Source organism: Neophocaena asiaeorientalis, unplaced genomic scaffold, assembly GCF_003031525.2.
Source record: "Neophocaena asiaeorientalis asiaeorientalis breed wild unplaced genomic scaffold, Neophocaena_asiaeorientalis_V1.1 scaffold770, whole genome shotgun sequence".
Classification (NCBI taxonomy): domain Eukaryota; kingdom Metazoa; phylum Chordata; class Mammalia; order Artiodactyla; family Phocoenidae; genus Neophocaena; species Neophocaena asiaeorientalis.
The window spans coordinates 45,471-69,634 of NW_020175738.1; the positions used below are offsets into that span (position 1 = coordinate 45,471).

A 24,164-nucleotide genomic window follows, 5' to 3' on the forward strand; every position below is an offset into this window, starting at 1 on the left:
CCTTCTCTTAAAATAAAAAGGCAGTACATCTACCACAGGACACTGCTGACCACAGGGAAGAACTTTACATAAGGTCTGAGTTTGTCCCTGGGTAATAATTTAACCATTCTTAGACAATTTTACCCATATGCCCTGACTTCTTCAAAACAGATTAGAGTCTATGTGGCTTTCTTCTCTTTTAAAAAGGCAATTTGTTAAACTTATAATGAAAGACAGTTTAATTTGTATGCTTTGGATAAACAGTTTGACAAAAGAGGGGGGAAAAGTCCTTTGTTCATCCCCTGGGACCTGATATGGGGATTTGGCAATATGCCCAACTTGCCTAGACACAGGTCTCAAAGCCAAAGTTAGAGGGACATGTTAAAATTCATGCCACATGATGTTTATTACATAGGAGGGGCTCTGGATACCAAACAGAATAGGCTGTCTCAGACACCCAAAGGCCAGAAACAGCTGCTATGGAGATTTCAGATGCCTATATAAGGAGTTTATCTCAAGGGCAGGACTGCTCTTTGGGTCCTGACAATGTTTTTCTGTTTCTGTGAGCAAGAGAAGGATACAGGGGAGTTGTCCAGACCAATATGCTGGCCCTGTGCCCATGACACTTAATTCCCTTGTCATGAGGGCTGTGAGACCACTGATGGTTTTTGTTCTTAATGAGAAGATGGGGTAGGGAGGGGAGCGTGCGTACTGAGAGTGACACTATGGGCCAGTAATTGAAACAACATAGGAGGTAACATCTTCAGCTTGTGCAAAAATGGATTTTGTAGTCCACTTTCTTCTGAATGAATGCATGGGAAAGAATGGCCCAGTTGATGGTGGGAAAAGGTGCATTCAAGCAAAAATGCCAGACAGGATGACTTATCCCATCGCTATTGGGGACTTTTGAAAGGAGGAGTGATGGTCTCTCAAGGTGCACATTCACACTCTCCTCTCTTCTGACTGGAAGTACATACTTAGGACTTTCAGTACTTTGAGAAGCCACCTGAAGTTCACCTTGGCATGAAGTTAAGGAGTGCACAAAAGAATCTCACCCCACCTTTCTCTGAGTAGTGCAAGCCCCATGTATCAGTTACTTACATTAAAATTCACCTTTGTATAAAACTCTCTGTCTACATACTTAACTCTGTCTTATTTTGTATAGCTTTTCAAATCCTTCAGAATGCTTTTATGGACCTTAGCTCATTTAATCATCCCAAGACCTATATAAGGTAGGTGAGGAATATACTTCCCCCTTTATTCAAATTAAGTAACTAAGGCCAGAAAAAATAAAGTGAATCATCCAGGATCATAGGTTGAATGAAGAAGAGCCAAGTAAGTTGACCAACCATCCCAATTTACCTGAGACTGTCCCAGTTTTAACACTGAAAGTCTCATGTCCTGAGGAAGCTTCTTAGTCCTAAGCGAAATTGGATGATTGGTTACCCTATATCCAGGACAGAACCCATATCTCCCAACACTCTGACCAATGCTAGTGCCACTGCCCTATGCCATTTGTATTATGAGAACTGTTATGTGACTAGTGTTTCCTTTTATCTACACCTTAGTGTACCAGCACATTTCTTCATGCTGCGTCATTCTCCCCTCCTACCCAGACAAGGACAGAAGCAATGACAGCTAGTTCTCCTCAAACTTAAAGACAGTTTTGGCAAAAGGGAACCATGTTTCAGCTTTCTCATCCACAAAGGAAGGATGATAATCTCTATATTCTTACCTCACATGGATGTTGTATGGATCAAATATAATGGGTATTAAAGTGCTTTCTAAACTGTTAATAGCTGGTAACATGTGAGAGATTGTGGTTATTCTCTACTCCCTAGGCAGAAGCCAGCTCCTTGTCTTATTCTCTTTCCAGTTCAGCAAGTGTTATAGCCACTAACTGTGTGAACTTTGGTGAATCCCTTGGTCTCTGTGCTTCATTTTCCTCATATGCAAAATTAGGCCAATAATAATTATTTATATGGTTGTTTTAAAGGTTGAATTATTACTTGTAAACCATTTAAGAGTTCTTGGCACATGGTCAGTGCTATATATGCATTAGCTGTTTTGGGTTGGCTTTCTCAACCCTTATAACCCAGGACCAGAGACTAGATTAAGAGGCCCATAAACCAATTGACATGGAAGCCACTACTTACTTTGAAATCCCTTTCCATTAGTTCCCTAATTGTTGTGTTGTGTACCCATAGCATTCCCACCATGGATTGCCAAGAAAATGAGTACTGGGACCAATGGGGACGGTGTGTCGCTTGCCAACTCTGTGGGCCTGGACAAGAGCTCTCCAAGGTAAGTCCCCCTGGTCAGGATACTTATTTCTGTCACATCTTAAGAACCAGACTGGCAACCAAGAGAGTCCAAGATTAGCAGCATCATCCCCATCTGTGTCTAATCAGTTTAGTAGATAAAACAAACCAAAGATTATGACAGGGGACTTCTCTGGTGGTCCAGTGGTTAAGACTTCACCTTCCAATGCAGGGGGTGCGGATTCCATCCCTGGTCAGGGAGCTAAGATCCCACATGCCTCAGGGCCAAAAAAACCAAAACATAAATCAGAAGCAATATTGTAACAAATTCAGTAGACTTTTTAAAAAAATGGTCCACATCAAAAAAACCAAAAATCAAAGATTGTGGCAATAGCAGTCACAACTCCATTAAGTAGTCAACCTGGCAACATCAGGGGCAGAGGAGGATTCCATGAGATAGTGGGGTATTTCAAGAGTAAATGTGTAATGCAAAGGCCTAGGAAGGCTGTTTGGTATTAGGGACATATGTCAACTAAAGAAGGGCCCACTCATTTGTGGTTCAGGAGCCAGATATCAGGTCTTGGGAACTGGAAAGAGAGAAGAACTGAGTAGTTTGAAATGTGGCCTCTGTCTAGAGGGACTGGGCCACTGAGAAAACTGCAAGAGAGGCTTCATTGATGGGGAACTAGGGAGGGTCTAGAATCCCAATTAGTGGTAAGGGTCAGAACAAAACCACCCACAAAGCAGGGATTTTATACACAGCCCTGGCTTACAGAGCTGGAGCTGCTTAATTGTTCCTGCTTCAGGTCCCTATTGGTCCCAAAACCTGGGCGTGGTATTAAATTTAGGCTGCAGCTGGGAACACAAAGCCTGGGAACAGACAGTCGGCAGATTTTTTTTTCACACTCACATATTTTATGCAGTTGTTCATTAATTCAGCAATTACTTATTGAACACCTACAAAGTGGCAGGCATGATTGTAGCCACTGTGGGTATGGTAAAACAGACAAAATTCTTTGCCTTCATGAACCTTACCTTTTAATTAGTGGAGCAAACAATGAACAAGATGCATACATAGATATGGAAGTATGACAAGAATTATTTACAGTGACCTGATACAGAGTGACTGGGTGGCTGCTTAGATCAGGTAACAAGGGAAGGCCTCTCTAAGGAGGTGTCTTCTGGGGAGAGAATACAGCTAGTGCACAGTTCCAAGGTGAGAATGACTAAGCATGTTCAAGAAAGAGGAAGAAGGTAAGTGCAGCTGATGATTGGTGAGTGAGAGGTAGACTAGTACCTAATGAGGTCACAGAGGGAAGTATCGGCCAAACCATGGGAATCTTTAAGTTTATGATGAGAAATTTTAATTTTTTAAAAAGCACACCAGGAACCTTTGGATGGTTTTAGTTAGGAGAGTGACATGATACTCTGACTGAAACAAAATGTATCAATTATTTAGCCAGCCTCCTTCCTACCTCCCTATTTCACAAATGAAGAGACTAAGGCCCAGGGATATTAACAGACAAGCACTAACTCTAATTTTAACTCTTTACACATAGCATTCTATACCACAGTGGGGTGCCCACATGATTAATAAGGGATCCCAAGACCAAGGAAAAGTCTTCAGAAGTTAGGTCATGCTAGACATTAGGATGGACCAGATGGAATAAGCTACTTAGCTTGACAAAATCTATTTTAAATATCACATTCATCTTCATGATCAAAAGGCTCGGCACTCCTATAAGAACAAGCTCTGAGAAATGTTCCTGTCATGTACATGGCCATTACCTTTAAAACCATCCATATTTACAAACCTGAACTTCTCCAAGGGAGAAAAATAGGTCTTTCTGTTAAACTGCTGTTACCAAGTTCTCAAAAAGTGGCCCATGATGAAATGTGCATTTGTCTAAGCACCTCTTTGGTTGTCATTTATTTCAGCACCACTAGAAAGCTCAGAAAAAATGAATGAACTGCAGTATTGTGTTCCTGCAACTGCTTTATGTAAAAACATACTTGTGAGAGATTGTGGTTGTATAGCAGTCTGTACTTTGCAAAGAGCTTTCATGTGCATTATCTCATTTGGCTCTCAAGTCTCACCAAGAAGGTATTATGAGCCCCATTTTAGATGTTGAAACTGAGACTCAGAGAGTGTATGTGACTTGCTCAAAGTCACAGTGGTTCAGTAAAAATTGAATACACATGGGTTTGAGTCCCAGCTTTGCAGTGGGCAAATTAATCTTTGATTAAATTAAGATGTACTAAGTTAAAAGTAACGTAAAACTTACCAGTGACTTGAACCATAAACAAATTTATTTATGTAATGAAATTTGGAAGCAGGGATCCTTGTGGTTGGGTGGGCAGATCAACAATATTGTCAAGGACCCAGGTTCTTTTTATCCTACATCCTGGGCACCTTGCTATTTTTTCCTCATGCTTGTGGCCTCTTGGTTACCATAACTCAAAGCATTACATCTTCACATCAGAGTCAAAGTCAGGAAGAAGGGGCAGAGACAAAGTAGTGTGACATTGTTAGTGAAGAAGTATTTTCCTAGAAGCTCCACAACAGATTTCCCTTTGTATGTTATGGGCCAGAGTTGGGCATTATAAGTATCTCAAAACTGCTGGGAGTGCTAGGACATGAGTACCTGGCAAACAAAAATGGGATTTCCATAATGGACTAAGACCAATCAAGAATCACTTCTTGGACTTCCCTGGTGGCGCAGTGGTTAAGAATCCGCCTGCCAATGCAGAGGACATGGGTTCGAGCCCTGGTCCAGGAAGATCCCACATGTCACAGAGCAACCAAGCCTGTGTGCCCCAACTCCTGAGCCTGTGCTCTAGAAGCCACAACTACTGAAGCCCGTGTGCCTAGAGCTCATGCTCTGCAACAACAGAAGCCACCGCAATGAGAAGCCCACACACCACAATGAAGAGGAGCCCCGCCTCGAGGCAAATAGAGAAAGCCCTCGCACAGCAACAAAGACCCAATGCAGCCAGAAAGGAAGGGAGGGAGGGAGGGAGGGAGGGAGGAAGGAAGGAAGGGAGAGTCAGTTCTTGAGGCTGGTCACTTTGCCACCCAGAATGAAATCAGTGTTCTGTTAGTAAGGAAGAAAATGGGCAATGACTTTTGGATAAGGAATTAACAGCATCTGACACAGGCTTGTTTTTATAATTTCTTTTATTTAGTTTTAAAGTTCACTCATGTGAACCATAAACATCACTGTAAATAAAACTTTAGAGATAATCAGCACTCTTTCCTCAGGACACATTTTTAGAAGTATAATTGTCAAGCTAAATAATGCATACAGTTTTAAGATTCCTGTAATATATTAGCAGATAACACTTGTGATATTTTTGACTAATTTCTACTATAATTACATTTATTTTCAACATTTCATGGAATTCTTATATCCCAGAAGCCTAACCACACATAAATAATGTGTGTTTCTATCATCTATTAATTTTGTCTTCCTTTGTAACATTAAATTACTAACATATGAGGACTTCACGTTCATTTTTTTTTTTATCACCTTTTGGTGTTTATTTGCAGTTTTGTGAACCGTTTCTGTTTGCTTGTTTTTTCTGTTCTATTCATTGTTTATTGTTCATTCTTCACTCATGTAAGGCACCTGAGTAGAAAAACAGAAGAATATGGGGTATTTTAAAAATCATTTATATAATGTGTAATAATTTTAAAAATCAGAAATGGTCTTGAATTTTATTTCATTTTATCATTCATTATCTCTTGACTATTTTATGTATGTCCCTTTGATATATTAATTTGATGACATATATTAATAAATTCCAAAATTAAAGTATCTTGCATCCCAAGGATAATTTTATTCTGATTTTGGATTAAATGCCCTGTTATGTTTTATAAGTTAATATTTTATTTATAATAAATAAGTACTCAGCGCTATCAGCATCAAAACTTATTTAAGAACTGTGCTAGCTTGGTAAAATTAATTAAGAAGATCAATGTTTTTCTGGTTATAAAACTGGTTAGTAGCAAAAGAGTTTGGGGGGAATTGATCATTTGAACAAATTTTCTTTGCTTCCTCATTAGGAAAGAAAAATTTCAATATAAATTTTTCATGATAATTTCTTCCTTTTTAATTTCTTAAGAAATGAAATATCTATTTATTCAAGGAATTCTTGTTGAGGACAATTTGATAGTGTTTATCCACTATGCCAATCTCTGCTCTTAATTGGTGTACTTAAACCATTTATATTTAAGGTAATTTTTGATATGTTAGACCATTTTATCATTTTATTTTTTTGTTTCTTATTCTTCCGTTTGTCTTTTCTTGCCCCCCTGTGGGTTACTTGAACATTTTTTTTTAGGATTCCATCTTGATTTGTTTGTAGGGTTTTGGTACAGTTTCCTTGAAATCATTCTGGGTACAGTAAGTCCCCTACAAAGTTCAAGTTGCGAACTTTCAAAGATGTGAAAATGCATTCCATCAACATCAGGCGTGAGTGAACTTGAAGCTTGCCTTCCGTCTCCTATTGCTGATGATCCTTCAGCTCTACCATCTCCCACCTCCTCTCCCTCCTCCAGTCAGTAACTCTTCTTGCCTGTTCACTCAATGCCAGCCCCTGTATGCCAGCTGTTGTACTGTACTACTATACTTTTCAAGGTACTATACTGTAAGATTCAAATGTTTTCTTTACTTATGTGTTTGTTTGTTATGTATTATTTGTGTGAAAAGTATTATAAACCTATTACAGCACAGTACTATGTAGTCAATTGTATTTGTTGGGTACCTAGGCTAACTTTGTTGGACTTACGAACAAATTGGACTTAATGAACACGCTCTAAGAATGGAACTCCTTTGTATGTAGGGGACTTACTGTATTACAATATACACATGTGACTTAACACTCTCCACTGTTATCAACATTTTACCATTTTTTACTATTTTTAGTAAAGTATGGAAACATTACTTCTACTTAGGTTCCTATACTTTCCTCACTTTCAAATATCATTGCTTTGACTATCAGGTAATTTTATGATTTTTTTTTTTTTTTTTTTTTTTGGTATGGGGTCATGGTCATGGCTCATGGGCCTAGCCGCTCCGTGGCATGTGGGATCTTCCCAGACTGGGGCACAAACCCATGTCCCCTGCATCGGCAGGCAGACTCTCAACCACTGCACCACCAGAGAAGCCCTTTTTCTTTCCTTTTTTTAAATGTTTATTTCTTTATTTCTTATTAGTCATCCATTTTATACACATCAGTGCATACATGTCAATCCCAATCTCTCAATTCATCACACCACAACCCCCACCCCCCGCTGCTTTCCCCTCTTTGTGTCCATACGTTTGTTCTCTACTTCTATGTCTCAATTTCTGCTCTGCAAACCGGTTCATCTGTACCATTTTCTAGGTTCTACATATATGCTCTAATATACTATATTTGTTTTTCTCTTTCTGACTTATTTCACTCTGTATGACAGTCTTTAGAAGCATACACGTCTCTACAAATGACCCAATTTCGTTCCTTTTTATGGCTGAGTAATATTCCATTGTACATATGTACCACATCTTCTTTATCCATTCCTCTGTTGATGAATGTTTAGGTTGCTTCCATGTCCTGACTATTGTAAATAGTGCTGCAGTAAACACTGTGGTACATTGCTCTTTTTGAATTATGGCTTTCTCAGGTTATATGCCCAGTAGTGGGATTGCTGGGTCATATGGTAGTTCTGTTTTTAGTTTTTAAGGAACCTCTATACTGTTCTCTATAGTTACTGTACCAATTTAAATTCCTAACAACAGTGTAGGAGTGTTCCCTTTTCTTTACATCCTCTTCAGTATTTATTGTTTATAGATTTTCTGATGATGTACATTCTGACCAGTGTGAGGTGATACTTCATTGAAGTTTTGATTCGCATTTCTCTAATAATTACTGATGTTGAGCAGCTTCTCATGTGTTTGTTGGCCATCTGTATGTTTCCTTGGGAAAAATGTCATTTTAGGCATTCTGCCCATTTTTGGATTGGGTTCTTTGTTTTTATGATATTGAGCTGCATGACCTGTTTGTATACTTTGGCAATTAATCCATTGTCAATTCTTTCATTTGCAAATATTTGGTTGGCCAAGAAGTTCATTCGTGTTTTTCTGTACCATCTTATGGAAATCCCCAAACTGACATTTTGGCCAACCCAATATTTTTTGTCCCATTCTGAGGGTTGTCTTTTCATTTTGTTTATGGTTACCTTTGGGGTGCAAAAACTTTTAAGTTTAATTAGGTCCCATTTGTTTTTGTCCTTATTTTCATTACCTTGTGTGGTACGTCGAAAAAGATCCTGCTGTGATTTACAACAAGCAGTGTTCTGCCTATGTTTTCCTCTAAGAGTTTTACAGGGTCAGGCCTTACATTCAGGTCTTTAATCCATTTTGAGTTTATTTTTGTGTATGGTGTTAGGGAGTGTTCTAATTTTATTCTTTTACATGTAGCTATTCAGTTTTCTCAGCACCACTCTTTGAAGAGACTCTCTTCTCTCCATTGAATATTCTTGCTGCTTTGTCATCTATTAGGTGACCATAGGTGTGTGGGTTAAACTCTGGGCTGTCTATCCTGCTCCACTCATCTATAGTTTTGTTTTTGTGCCAGAACCATACTGTCTTGATGACCATAGCTTTATAGCACAGTCTGAAGTCAGGGAACCTGTTTCCTCCAACTTCGTTTATCCTTCTCAAGATTGATTTGGCTCTTTGGTGTCTTTTGTGTTTCCATACAAATTGTAAAATTTTTGAGCTAATTCAGTAAAAAATGCCATTGGTTATTTGATAGGAATTGTGCTGAATGTGTAGATTGCTTTGTGTAGTATAGTTATATTCACAGTATTGATTCTTCCAATTCAGGAACGTGGTATATCTCTCCATCTGTTTGTGCTGTCTTGGATTACTTTCATCAGTATCTTATAGATTTCTGAGTACAGGTCTTTTGCCTCCTTAGGTAGGTTTATTCCTAGTTACTTTATTATCTTTGTTGTGACTGTAAATGAGATTGTTTCCCTTATTCCTCTTTCTGATCTTTTGTTGTTAGTGTATAGGAAAGCAAGAGATTTCTGTGTATTAATTTTTTTTTTTTTTTATGGTACGCAGGCCTCTCACTGTTGTGGCCTCTCCCCTTGCGGAGCACAGGCTCCAGACACGCAGGCTCAGCGGCCATGCATGTGGGATCTTCCTGGACCGGGACACGAACCTGTGTCCCCTGCATCGGCAGGCGGACTCTCAACCACTGCGCCACCAGGGAAGCCCTGTGTATTAATTTTGTATCCTGCAACTTTACCAAATTCATTGATGAGCTCTAGTAGTTTTCCTGTAGAATATTTATGAGGTTCAATGCATAGTATCATGTCATCAGCAAACAGGGACAGTTTTAATTCTTCTTTTCTAATTTGGATTCCTTTTACTTCTTCTCTGATTGCCATGGTTAGGACTTCTCAAACTATGTTGAATAATAGTGGCATAAGTGGACATCTCTGTCTTGTTCCTGATCCTGGAGGAAATGTTACAGTTTTTCACCACTGAAAAATGGTGTTTGCTGTGGGTTTTTTTGTATATGGCCTTTATTATGTTGAATGAGTTTCCCTCTTTGTCAACTTTCTGGAGAGTTTTTATATAAATGGGTGTTGAGGGGGACCTTCAAGATGGCGGAGAAGTAAGAAGTGGAGATCACCTTCCTCCCAACAAATACATCAAAACTACATCTACATGTGGAAAAACTCCTACAGAACACCTACTGGACGCTGACAGAAGTCCTCAGACTTCCCAAAAGGCAAGAAACTCCCCAGGTGCCTGGGTAGGGCAAAAGAAAAAAGGAAAAACAGAGACAAAAGAATAGGGATGGGACCTGCACTTCTGGGACGGAGTTTTAAAGGAGGAAAAGTTTCCACACACAAGGAGGCCCCTTCACTGGTGGAGACAAGGGGTGGAGGGGGGTGAACCTTGAGGCACACAGGAGAACACAGCAACAGGGGTGCACAGGGCAAAGCAGAGAGATTCCCGCACAGAAGATTGGAACTGACCAACACTCACCAGCCTGCAAGGCTTGTCTGCACACCCAGCAGGGCTGGTGGGGGCTGGGAGGTGAGGCACAGTGTTCGGAGTTCAGACCCCAGGGAGAGGACTGGGGTTGGCTGCATGAACACAGCCTGAAGGGGGCTAGTGCACCACAGCTAGCTGGGAGGGAGTTCAGGAAAAAGTCTGGAACTGCCTAAGAGGCAAGAGACCATTGCTTTTGGGTGTGCAAGGAGAGAGGATTCAGAGCACATCCTAAAAGAGCTCCGGAGACAGGCGTGAGTCGCGGCTATCAGCGCAAACATCAGAGAAGGGCATGAAATGCTAAGGCTGCTGTTGCAGCCACCAATTAGCCTGTGTGCAAGCACAGGTCACTATCCACAACTCCATTCCCGGGAGCCTGTGCAGCCCGACATGCCAGGCTCCCATGATCCAGGGACAACTTCCCCGGGAGAACACATGGCGTGCCTCAGGCTGTTGCAACATCATACTGGCCTCTTCTGCCCCAGGCTCATACCGCATTCCATACCCCTCCCTCCACCCTGCCCAAGTGAGCCAGAGCCCCCTAATCAGCTGCTACTTTAACCCCTTCCTGTTTCGGGGGAGAACAGACACCCTCAGGTGACCTTCACACAGAGGTGGGGAGAAATCCAAAGCTGAAACCCAGGATATGTGCAAACAAAGAAGAGAAAGGGAAATTACTCCTAGCAGCTTCAGGAACACCAGAATAAATCTCCACAATCAACTTCATGTACCCAGTATCTCTGGAATACCTGAATAGACAATGAAGCAACCCAAAATTCAAGGGGTAGACTTTGGGAGCGAATGTAGACTGGGGGTTTGCATTCTGCATCTAATTTGTTTCTGGTTTTATGTTTATCTTAGTTTAATACTTAGAGCTTATTTTTACTTGTAGATTTGTTTATTGATTTCTTTGCTCTCTACCTTTATATATATAAACATATATTATTTTTCTTTTTCTCTTTCAGTGAGTGTGAATGTGCATGCTTCTTTGTATGATTTTGTCTGTACAGCTTTACTTTTGCCATTTCTCCTAGGGTTCTCTCTTTCCTTTTGTTTGGTATTTTTGTTCGTATAATCTTTTGCGCTTGTTGTCACTGGTGGATTTGCTTTTTGGTTGGGTTGCTCTGTTTCTTTTTAATTAGTTTTTTATTTTTTATTTTTAATAATTTTTAAATTTTAATAATTTTATTTCTTTTCTTTTCTTTCTTTCCTTCTTTCTTTTTTCTTCTCCATTTTCTTCTGAGCCATGTGGCTGACAGGGTCTTGGTGGTCCAAATGGTTGTCAGGGCTGAGCTTCAGAGGTTGGAGAGCTGAGTTCAGGATACTGGTCCACAAGCGACCTCTTGGCCCCATGTAATATCAAACGGTGAAAGCTTTCCCAGAGATCTCCATCTCAATGATAAAACCCAGTTCCAGTCAATGACCAGCAAACTACAGTGATGGAAACCCTACGCCAAACAACTAGCAAGACAAGAATACAACACCACCCAATAGCAGAGAGGATGCCTAAAATCACAGTGCACAGACACCCCAAAACACGCCACCAGACGTGGTCATGCCCACCAGAAAGAAAAGATCCAGCCTCATCCACCAGAACACAGGCACCTGTCCCCTCCACCAGGAAGGCTACACAACACACTGAACCAACATTAGCCACTGGGGACAGAAACCAAGACCAAGGGGTACTACAAACATGCAGCCTATGAAAAGGAGACCCCAAACACAGTAAGTTAAATAAAAGGAGAAGATAAATATGCAGTAGATGAAGGAGCAAGGTAAAAACCCACCTGAACAAATGAATAGGAAATAGGCAGGCTACCTGAAACAGAATTCAGAGTAATGATAGTAAAGATGATCCAAAATCTTGGAAATAGATGGAGAAAATACAAGAAACATTTAACAAGGACCTAGAAGAACAAAAGAGCAAACAAACAATAAAGAATGACACAATAAATGAAATTAAAAATTCTCCTGGGCTTCCCTGGTGGCGCAGTGGTTGGGAGTCTGCCTGCCGATGCAGAGGACGCAAGTTCGTGCCCCAGTCTGGAAGGATCCCACATGCCGTGGAGCAGCTGAGTCAGTGGGCCATGGCCACTGGGCCTGCATGTCTGGAGCCTGTGCTCCACAGCGAGAGAGGCCACAGCAGTCAGCGGCCCGCGTACCATGAATAAAAAGAAATTCTCCAGAAGGAATCAATAGAAGAATAACTGAGGCAGAAGAACAGATAAGTGACCTGGAAGATAAAATAGTGGAAATAACTACTGCAGAGCAGAATAAAGGAAAAACAATGAAAATAATTGAGGAAAGTCTCAGAGACTGCTGGGACAAGATTAAACACAAAAACATTTGAATTATAGGGGTCCCAGAAGAAGAAGAGGAGAAAAACAGGACTGAGAAAATATTTGAAAAGATTATAGTTGAAACCTTCCCTAATATGGGAAAGGAAATAGTCAAGTCCAGGAAATGCAGAGAGTCCCATACAGGATAAATCCAAGGAGAAACATGCCAAGACACATATTAATCAAACTATCAAAAATTAAATATAAAGAAAAATTATTTAAAGCAGCAAGGAAAAAGCAAAAATTAACTTACAAGGGAATCCCAATAAGGTTAACAGCTGATCTTTCACCAGAAACTCTGCAAGCCGGAAGGGAGTGGCAGGACATATTTAAAGTGATGTAAGGGAAATGCCTACAACCAAGGTTACTCTAATCAGCAAGGATCTCACACAGATTTGAAGGAGAAATTAAAAGCTTTACAGACAAGCCAAAGCTAAGGGAATTCAACATCACCAATCCAGCCTTACATCAAATGCTAAAGGAAATTCTCTAGGCAGAAAACACAAGTAAAGGAAAAGATTTACAATAACAAACCTAAAATAATTAAGAAAATTGTAATAGCATATGTATATGTATAACTGATTCACTTTGTTATAAAGCAGAAATTAACACACCATTGTAAAGTTTCAATAAAGATGTTTAAAAAAAAGAAAATGGTAATAGGAATATATATTGATAATTACCTTAAATGTAAATGGATTAAATGCTCCAACCAAAAGACCTAGACTGGCTGAATGGATACAAAAACAAGACCTGTACCTATGCTATCTACAAGAGACCCACTTTTGTCCTAGGGACACATACAGACTGAAAGTGAGAGGATGGAAAAAGATATTCCATGAAAATGGAAATCAAAAGACAGGTGGAGGAGCAATTCTCATATCAGACAAAATAGACTTTAAAATAAAGACTATTACAAGAGACAAAGAAAGACACTACATAATAATCAATCCAAGAAGAAGACATAACAATTGTAAATATTTATGCACCCAACACAGGAGCACTTCAATACATAAGGCAAATGCTAACAGCCATAAAAGGGGAAATCAAATGTAACACAATGATAGTAGGGGACTTTAAGTCCCCACTTTCACCAATAGACAGCTCATCCTAAATGAAAATAAATAAGGAAACACAAGCTTTAAATGATATATTAAACAATATGGACTTAATTGATGATTATAGGACATTTCATCGAAAAACAGGAGATTACACTTTCTTCTTAAGTGCTCATGGAACATTCTCCAGGATAGAGCATATCATGGATCACAAATCAAGCCTTGGTAAATTTAAGAAAATCGAAATCGTATCAAGTATCTTTTCTGAACCACAACTCTATGAGACTAGATACCAATAACAGGAAAAAAGGTGTAAAAGATACAAATACGTGGAGGCTAAACATTACACTACTTAATAACCAAGAGGTCACTGAAGAAATCAAAGAGGAAATCAAAAAAATAACTACAAACAAATGATAATGAAAACACGAAGACCCAAAACCTATGGGGTGCACCAAAAGCAGTTCTAAGAGGGAAGTTTACAGCATTAAAAACCTACCTCAAGAAACAAGAAACATCTCAAATAAACAAGTTGACTTTACACCTAAAACAATTAGAGAAAGAAGAACAAAGAAACCCCCATGTTAGCAGAAGGAAAGAAATCATAAATATCAGATCAGAAATAAATGATAAAGAAATGAAGGAAATGATAGCAAATATCAATAAAACTAAAAGCTGGTTCTTTGAGAAGATAAACAAAATTGTTAAACCCTTACCCAGACTCATCAAGATAAAAAGGGAGAAGACTCAAATAAATAGAATTATAAAAGAAAAAGGAGAAGTAACAACTGACACTGCAGAAATAAAAAGGATCATGAGAGATTACTACAAGCACCTCTATGCCAATAAAATGGGCAACTGGGAAGAAATGGACAAATGCTTAGAAAAGCACAACCTTCCAAGACTGAACCTGGAAGAAATAGAAAATATAAAAAGACCAATCACAAGCACAGAAATTGAGACTGTGACTAAAAATCTTCCAACAAACAAAAGCCCAGGATCAGATGGCTTCACAGGTGAATTCTATCAAATATTAAGAGAAGCGCTAACACCGATCCTTCTCAAACTCTTCCAAAATATAGAAGAGGGAGGAACACTCCAAAACTCATTCTGTGAGATCACCATCACCCTGATAACAAAAACAGACAATGATGCCACAAAAAAAGAAAACTACAGGCCAATATCACTGATGAACATAGATGCAAAAATCCTCAACTAAATACTAGCAAACAGAATCCAACAGCACATTAATGGATCATACACCATGATCAAGTGGGGTTTATCCCAGGAATGCTAGGATTCTTCAATATACACAAATCAGTCAATGTGATAAACCATATTAACAAATTGAAGGAGAAAAACCCTATTATCCTCTCAATAGATGCAGAAAAAGCTTTTGACAAAATTCAACACCTATGTATGATAAAGACCTTCCAGAAAGTAGGCAGAGGGGGAAATTACCTCAACAAAATAAAGGCCATATATGACAAAACCACAGCCACCATTCTTCTCAATGGTGAAAAACTGAAACCCTTTCCACTAATGCTCCCATTCTGAGGGTTGTCTTTTCATCTTGTTTATGGTATCCTATGCTGCACAAAACTTTTAAGTTTCTTTATGTCCCGTTTATCTATTTTTGTTATTCCCATTTCTCTAGGAGGTGGGTCAAAAAGTATCTTGTTGTGATTTATGTCATAGCGTGTTCTGCCTATGTTTTCCTCTAAGAGTTTTATAGTGTGTGTCCTTACATTTAGGTCTTTAATCCATTTTGAGTTTATTTTTGTGTACGGTGTTAGGGAGTGTTCTAATTTCATACTTTTACATGTACCTGTCCTGTTTTCCCAGCACCACTTATTGAAGAGGCTGTCTTTTCTCCATTGTATATTCTTGCCTCCTCTATCAAAGATAAGGTGACCATATGTGTGTGGGTTTATCTCTGGGATTTCTTTCCTGTTCCATTTTTGTTTTTCTGCCAGTACTAAACTGTCTTCATTACTATAGCTTTGTACTATAGCCTGAAGCCCAGGTGCCTGATTTCTCCAGCTCCGTTTTGCTTTCTCAACTTTGCTTTGGCTATTCGGGATCTTTTTGTTTCCATACAAATGGTGAACTTTTTGTTCTAGTTCTGTGAAAAATGGCATTGGTAGTTTGATAGGCATTGCATTGAATCTGTAGATTGCTTTAGGTAGTATAGTCATTTTCACAATGTTGATTCTTCCAATCAAAGAACATGGTATGTCTCTCCATCTGCTTGTATCATCTTATTTCTTTCATCAGTGTCTTATAGTTTTCTGCATACAGGTCTTTTGTCTCCTTGGGTAGGTTTATTCCTACGTGTTTTATTCTTTTTTGTTGCAATGGTAAATGGGAGCGTTTCCTTAATTTCTATTTCAGATTTTTCATCACATTAGTGTTTATGAATGCAAGAGATTTATGTGCATTAGTTTTCTATCCTGCTACTCTACCAAATTCACTGATTACCTCTAGTAGTTTTCTGGTAGCGTCTTTCGGATTCTCTATGTATAATGTCATGTCATCTGCAAACAGTTTGTTTTTCTTCTTTTTGGAATTGGATTCCTTTTATCTCTTTTTCTTCTCTGATTTCTGTGACTAAAACTTCCAAAACTATGTTGAATAATAGTGGTGAGAGTGGACAACCTTGTCTTGTTCCTGTTCTCAGTGGAAATGGTTTCAATTTTTCACCATTGATATCGATGTTGGCTTTGGGTTTGTCATATATGGCCTTTATTATGGTGAGCTAAGTTCCCTCTCTGCCTACTTCTTGGAGTGTTTTTATAAAAATTGAGTGTTGAATTTTGTGGAAGGATTTTTCTGCATCTACTGAAATGATCTTGTGGTTTTTCTCTTTCAATTTGTTAATATGGTTTATCACATTGATTGATTTGGTATATTGCAGAATCCTTGCATTCCTGGGATAAACCCCACTTGATCATGGTGTATGATCCTTTTAATGTGCTGTTGGACTCTGTTTGCTAGTATTTAGTTGAGGATTTTTGCTTCTATGTTCATCAGTGATATTGGCCTGTAGTTTCTTTTTTGGGTCATCTTTGTCTGGTTTTGGTATTAGGGTGATGGTGGCCTCGTAGAATGAGTTTGGGAGTGTTCCTCACTCTGCTATATTTTGGAAGAGTTTGAGAATTATAGGTGTGAGCTCTTCTCTAAGTGTTTGATAGAATTCACCTGTCAAGTCAACTGGTGCTGGGCTTTTGTTTGTTGGAATATTTTTAAGCAGTTTCAATTTCAGTGCTTGTGATTGGTCTTTTTATATTTTCTATTTCTTGCTGGTTCAGTCTCAGAAGTTTGTGCTTTTTTAAAAATTAGTCCATTTTTTCCAGGTCGTCTATTTTACTGGCATATAGTTGCTAGTAATAATCTCTCATGATCATTTGTATTTCTGCAATGACAGTTGTTACCTCTCCTTTTTCATTTCTACTTCTATTGATTTGAGTCTTCTCACTTTTATTCATAATGAGTCTGGCTAATGGTTTATCAGTTTTGTTTATCTTCTCAAAGAACCAGCTTTTAGTTTTATTGGTCTTTGCTATCCTTTCCTCCATTTCTTTTTCATTTATTTCTGATCTGATCTTTAGGATTTATTTCCTTCTGCTAACTTTGGGTATTTTTTTGTTCTTCTTTCTCTAATTCCTTTATGTGTATTGTTAGGTTGTTTATTTGAGACGTTTCTTGTTTCTTGAGGTAGGATTGTATTGTATAACCTTCCCTCTTAGAACTACTTTTGCTGCATCTCATGGGTTTGGGATTGTTGTGTTTTCATTGTCATTTGTTGCTAGGTATTTTCTGATTTCCTCTTTGATTTATTCAGTGAACATTTGGTTATTTAGTAATGTATCATTTAGCCTCCATGTGTTTGTATTTTTTACATATTTTTTTCCTGTAATTGATATCTCAGCTCATAGCATTGTGGTCAGAAAAGATACTTGATATGATTTCAAATTTCCTAAAATTACCAAGGCTTCTTTTGTGACCCAGGTTATAATCTGTCCTGGAGAATGTTCCATGAGCCCTTGACAATAAAGTATAATCTGCTGTTTTTGATTGGAAAGTCTTATAAATATCAACTAAGTCCATTTTTTTTAATGTATCATTTAAGGCTTATGTTTCCTTGTTTATTCTCCTTTTGGATGATCTGTCCATAGGTGAAAGTGGGGTGTTAATGTCCCCTACTATTATTGTGTTACTGTCATTTTCCCCTTTTATGGCTGTTATCATTTGCCTTATGTATTGAGGTGGTCCTATATTTGGTGCATAAATATTTACAATCGTTATATCTTTTTCTTGGACTGATCCCTTGATCATTATATAGTTTCCTTCTTTACCTCGTGTAATAGTCTTTATTTTAAAGTCTATTTTGTCTGATATGAGAATTGCTACTCCAGCTGTCTTTTGATTTCCATTTTCATGGAATATCTTTTTCCATCCTCTCACTTTCAGTCTTTATGTGTCCCTAAGACTAATGTGGGTCTCTTGTAGACAGCATATGTACAGGTCTTGTTTTTGTTTCCATTCAGCCAGTCTATGTATTTTGGTGGGAGCATTTAATCTATTTATATTTACAGTAGTTATTGATATATATGTTCCTATTACCATTTTCTTAATTGTTTTGTGTTTGTTATTGTAATTCTTTTTCTTGTCTTATGTTTCCTGTCTAGAGAAGTTCCTTTAGCATTTGTTGTAGAGCTCGTTTGGTGTTGCTGAATTGTCTTAGCTTTTGCTTGTCTCTGCATTTTTAAATTTCTCCTTCAAATCTGAATGATATCCTTGCTGTGTTGAGAAATCTTGGCTGTATGTTGTTCTCTTTCATCTCTTTAAATATGTCCTACCACTCCTCTCTAGCTTTCATAGTTTTTGCTGAAAGTTTCACTGTTTACCTTATGGGAATTCCCTTGTATGTTAATTGTTGCTTTTCCTTTGCTGCTATTAATATTTTTTCTTTGTAGTTAATTTTTCATAGTTTGATTAATATGTGTCTTTTTGTGGTTCTCCTTGGATTTATCCTGTATGGACTCTCTCCACTTCCTGGACTTGACTGACTATTTCCTTACCTATATTGAGGAATTTTTCAAGTATAATCTCCTCAAATATTTTCTCAGTCCCTTTTCTTTTTCTCTTCTTTTTATGGGACTCCTATAATTTGAATATTGGCATATTTAATGTTGTCACAAAGGTCTCTGAGCTCGTCCTCAATTCTTTTCATTTTTTTTCTTTATTCTGCTCTGCAGTAGTTATTTCCACTATTTTATCTTCCAAGTCACTTATTCGTTCTTGTACCTCAGTTATTCTGCTATTGATTCCTTCTAGAGAATTTTTAATTTCATTTATTTTGCTGTTCATCTTTGTTTGTTTGCTCTTTAGTTCTTCTCGGTCCTTGTTAAATGTTTCTGTATTTTCTCCATTCTATTTACAAGATTTTGGATCATCTTTCCTACCATTATTCTGAATTCTTTTTCAGGTAGACTGCATATTTCCTATTTATTTGTTTAGTCTGGTGAGTTTTTACCTTGCTCCTTCATCTGCTGTGAATTTCTCTATCTTCTCATTTTGCATAACTTACTGCGTTTGGGGTCTCCATTTTGCAGGCTGCAGGTTCATTACTTCCCATTGTTTTTGGTGTCTGTCCCCAGTGGCTAAACTTGGTTCAGTGGGTTGTGTAGACTTTCTGGTGGAAGGGAGTGGTGCCTGTGTTCTGGTGGATGAGTCTGGATCTTTTCTTTCTGGTGGTCAGGAACACGTCCTGTGGTGTATTTTGGGGTGTTTGTGAACTTTTTATGATTTTAAGCAGCCTCTCTTTTAATGGGTGGGTTTGTGTTCCTGTCTTGCTAGTTGTTTGGAATAGGGTGTCCTGCACTGTAGCTTGCTGGTCATTGAGTGGAGCTGGGTCTTAGCCTTGAGAAGGAGATCTCTGGGAGAGCTTTCACCATTTTATATTACGTGGGGCCAGGAGGTCTCTGGTGGACCAGTGTCCTGAACTCACCTCTCCCTCCTCAGAGGCTCAAGCCTGACCCCCTACAAGAGCACCAAGATCCTGTCAGCCACACGGGTCAGAAGAAAAGGGAGAGAAAAAGAAAGTAAGAAAGAAAGAATGAAAGAAAGAAAGAAAGAAAAGAAAAGTTATTAAAATAGAAAATAATTATTAAAAATTAAAAATAATAATAAAAAAGAAAGAGAAAGAAAGAAGAGAGCAAGCACACCAAAGAAACAAATCCTCCAATGATAACAAGTGCTAGAAACTATACTAAAAAGAAAAATAAACAAATAAAAATAATGGACAGTCAGAACACTAGTACAAATGGCAAAAGAAAAGATTTTGGGAAGTCTGAGGTCTTCTGCCAGTATTCATTCGGTGTCATATGGGTGTTGTTCCACATGTAGTTGTAATTTTTATGTATTTGTGGGGAGGAAGGTGATCTCCATGTCTTACTCCTCTGCCATCTTGAAGGCTCCTTCTTCAAATCCAAACACAGCCTCTCTGCACATTCTGAGTTTGTATACCGCAGGGAGGCATTCCCTGTTCCTGGTATCTGTGCCCCTTTTCAGGTTTTCTCTTTTTTAGTAAAGCATATAAATGCTGGGTGTTAAGAAAAAAATTTGGAACTCAACTTTGACAGTAGCCTGCTAACCCAATAAAACCTCATAATTGACACTTAGTTTTAGGTTTTGGGAACCTCAGGTTTCCATAAAGCCTACATAGATCTAAATGTAGTCCTTGTTCAGAGATCAGGTGCCCTAAACATCCAACCTGAGTTTGAGCAAAGTGCAATTGTTCTTTGGAGACTTTATGGTTCCTTTAAGGCCAAAAGTTTTAACAGATGGATGCTGTCTTCGTGTGAAGAGGTTTGAGCAGGAGAGCATAGAAGCAAATTATCTATATATTGTAACAACTTCAAACCTGTAGAAAACTTTGTATCATCCACATCAGCTTTCAGGATTTGTGAAAATTAAGAGGGACTTACTGGGAATTCCCTGGTTGTCCAGTGGTTAGGACTCCATGCTTTCGCTGCTGAGGGCATGGGTTCAATCACTGGTCCAGGACATAAGATTCCACAAGCCACATGGTGTGGCCAAATAAAGAAAAAAAAAGGAAACCCTGACGCATTACTGTCCAGATGTATTGTCATCCTTCCCAGGTGAAGGCAGAAACATATTGGCTAGCCTTAACAACTGGAATACTGAAAAATGTACTGCATAGATCAATTATGGTGAAAAATTTGCCTTCTGTTAGAATGGATGTTAGTAATGTATGGGGGTAGGAACAGCAGTGTATTGAGCGATAATGTTGTTTATTGCTCAGAGATCCTGGACATACCTCCTTGGGTTTTCTCAAAGGTAAAATATGAGTATTACAGAAACTAGTACAAGGGATAATGAGGCCCTGAGCCTTGCAATCTTCTTTTATGGGTTTTATACCTTGAAGTGCTTCTTTACTTATAGGGTATTAATTAATTCTGGGGAGAGGTTTTGAGGGATCTATGTGAGTCTTGCTGGGAGGTGCACTGTGTATTTTGGCAATATCAGTTGCATATTTTACCCATAAGAAGGGTTGGAATTGGCTCAATAATGACAAATTATCAGTGTCTCCAGAACCAGCTCAAGTACCACCAGAGACAGAGAAAATGAAAGATGTTGAAGGGTCATTTAATTTATCTGGTTGGGTATTTTCATTGCTACTGTCAAATTCTAGAATTATTTCCCCCTTCTGGTAGAAAGAAAATTCCAGCACGATACTTTTTTAAGAAGTCTCACCTGATAAATGGATAGGGGTGGAGGGACTAAGGAGAAAACAGTGGTTATCTCTCAAGGGGCCTAATCAAGATGGAATGGGTTCAGAGACAGGAACCTTTTGTGGTTCACTAGAAATCTTCCTTATTTGAACTATTTTAGTATTCTGAGGCAGGAGCTGCTTTATAGCAGTGGGGTTGAACACTGATAGTGTGACTCCAGTGTCAATAAGGACAGTAAAAGATTCATTCCCAGTGTGGAGAGTTGTTTATCTGAGCCAATTAAGAGGAAGGATTGGGAGGAGCCCCTGTCGATCCTTGGAGCCCCAATTTTTCAGAAATGGGAGGGCACTGGGAATTCTGGTTAGAGGGCTGAAGGCACCTAAAGTGCTTAAGTTTGTGATTATCTTTTTGCCAATGTCCTGGCTCTTTGCAGTAATAGCTGAAACTAAGAGGTTTTTTTGTTTGTTTGTTTTGTTTAGGGCCCTTCATTTGTCAGAGTTGAAAATTAAGAATTGTAGCAGTTTTTCATTTAGTGACACATCTAGGGTGCAAGCAAGCTGATTTTCCAGATTAACCTAATCTAAGGTAGACATAGTTTCCCATTCCACCCTGCTCCTTTTAACTAAAAGAGAAAGATCCTGTTTCAGTCCTTAGTAAACACACAGTTAAAGCCTACCCAATTATATTTAACACCTGAAATAAGCCCAGAATTTCCTTTGAAAATAGCCTTAAGTAAATTGTAATAGTCGTGAACAGGTTCACTAGATTTTTGTCTGCAACCCTGAATTTTGTTTTAGTCAATAGGCTTAGGGAAAGCTACTGTAATTGCTCACTGGAGTTCTCCAGCAAATGTTTTAGCCTCTTGCCAAAAGTTAGGGGCTTACTTTTCTAAATCCCTTTCAAGATTTTACCATCTGGCAAGTTTATCCAGTGTTTGGCTTGACCCTCACCAACAAGCATGTGGACTAACTGATACAAATCTGAAAAACCAGGTTAGTAAGTTTGAATAACTATGTTAAATTCATCAGCAAACCTTGGGGGTTTGTTTGGATCAGAAGACTTAACTTTAAAGGGGCAGGTTCTAATAGGTTCAGGGGAGGAAGGAGCAGGGAGAGGTTTAAGAAAAACGGGAAGTACAGTGAGAGAATTAGAAAGAGGAATCTGAGGATATAGAGGAAATGGAGGCAGTCCATAAGGGAAGGAGGAAGATGGCACCAGAGGTAGGATTTGAGCATAAGATGGCTGCTGCACGTCCAGGGATGGAAAATGGAGGAGGGGAAAGAGAGGTCTTAGAAGCCATTTTGTCGTTCTTCAATAGTTTGTTTTCCTCAGTTATTTTAAGAATTTTATTTTGCAGTGAGGCAGTTTTAGACTCCTATGATCACATTTGGAAGCTTCAAAATGCCAGTTAAAATAGGTGTGCTATTCATTTTTGACAATTTTAGAGCCATGGCTTTCAATTCCATTTTAAGAAAAGTATGTTTGGGGAGTTCAAAAGTCCCCCATAATGGCCATCGGTGTTCTCAATTAAGTTGATCCATTTAGTTAGAAATGCACATGAGGAGGGACTGCAGTTTTTAGACGTTAAACTGGCTAGGATCCCTGAAGTAGGGGCATACTCAAAGCATTATATTACTGAGATCCCATTTCATAGAAATTTTTTTTCTCTAAAGCAAAGGGGAAAAAATCCTAAACAGCACAGTTCTAATAGGAAAAACAGCCCAGTTCCAAAGGAACTGGACCAAAGGCTTAGCCACACAGTTCCAATAGGAACAGCCTGGTTCTGAAAGGAATTAGAGCAAAAGCTAGCACAGTTCTATTAGGGACAGCCTGATTGCAAAGAGTCAGCCCAAAGTGCCAAACAAGTACTAACAGAAAGGCCAAAGCCTTTACAGAAAAATCAAAGCTTTCAACAAATACTTCTGTATAGTAATTTTGTATCCTGCAACTTTACTGAATTTATTGGTGAGCTCTAATAGTTTTTTGGTGGCATATTTAAGATTTTATATATATATATATGTTATCATGTCATTCGTATACAGTGACAGTTTTACTTCTTCCTTTCCAGTTTTATTTCTTTTTCTTTTCTGATTGCTGTGTATAGGACTTCCAATACTATGTTGAATAAAAGGAGTGAGAGTGAGCATCCTTGTGTTGTTCCTGATCTTAGAGGAAAAGTTTTCAGTTTTCACCACTGAGTATGATGTTAGCTGTGGGCTTATCATATATCACCTTAATTGTGTTGAGGTATGTTCCCTCTCTACCCATCTTGTTAATTTTTTTTAATAAATGGATGTTTAATTTGTCAAAATGTTCTTCTGCATCTATTGAGATGATCATATGCTTTTTATTCTTCAATTTGTTACAGTGTTGTATCACAGTGATTGATTTGTGGATACTGAACAATCCTTGCATCTTGAAATAAATCCCACTTTATCACAGAGTATGATACTTTGAATTTATTATTGGATTCAGCTTACTAATATTTTGTTGATGATTTTTGCATGTGACATTGGCCTGTAATTTTCTTATTTTGTGTGATATCTTTGTCAAGTTTTTGTATCAGGGTGAGTTTGGCAGCTTTCCTTCTTCTGCAGTTTTTTTTATAGTTTAAGGATGATACGTGTTAACTCTAAATGTTTGGTAGAATTCACCTGTGAAGACTTCTAGTTCAGTACTTTTGTTTGTTGAGTTTTTTTTTTTTTTTTTACTA

At 38.4% G+C, this 24,164-nt stretch overlaps 1 protein-coding gene across 1 annotated transcript in view; it reads left to right on the top strand.

The window, feature by feature from the left end:
- The first annotated feature begins 2,196 nt into the window (after window positions 1-2,196).
- Window positions 2,197-24,164, top strand: part of EDA2R (ectodysplasin A2 receptor) — a 52,163-nt gene continuing 30,195 nt past the window's right edge. The window contains exon 1 of the mRNA XM_024732221.1: window positions 2,197-2,283. Coding sequence (XP_024587989.1) covers window positions 2,197-2,283 — 87 coding nt within the window. The remainder of the gene's footprint in view (window positions 2,284-24,164) is intronic.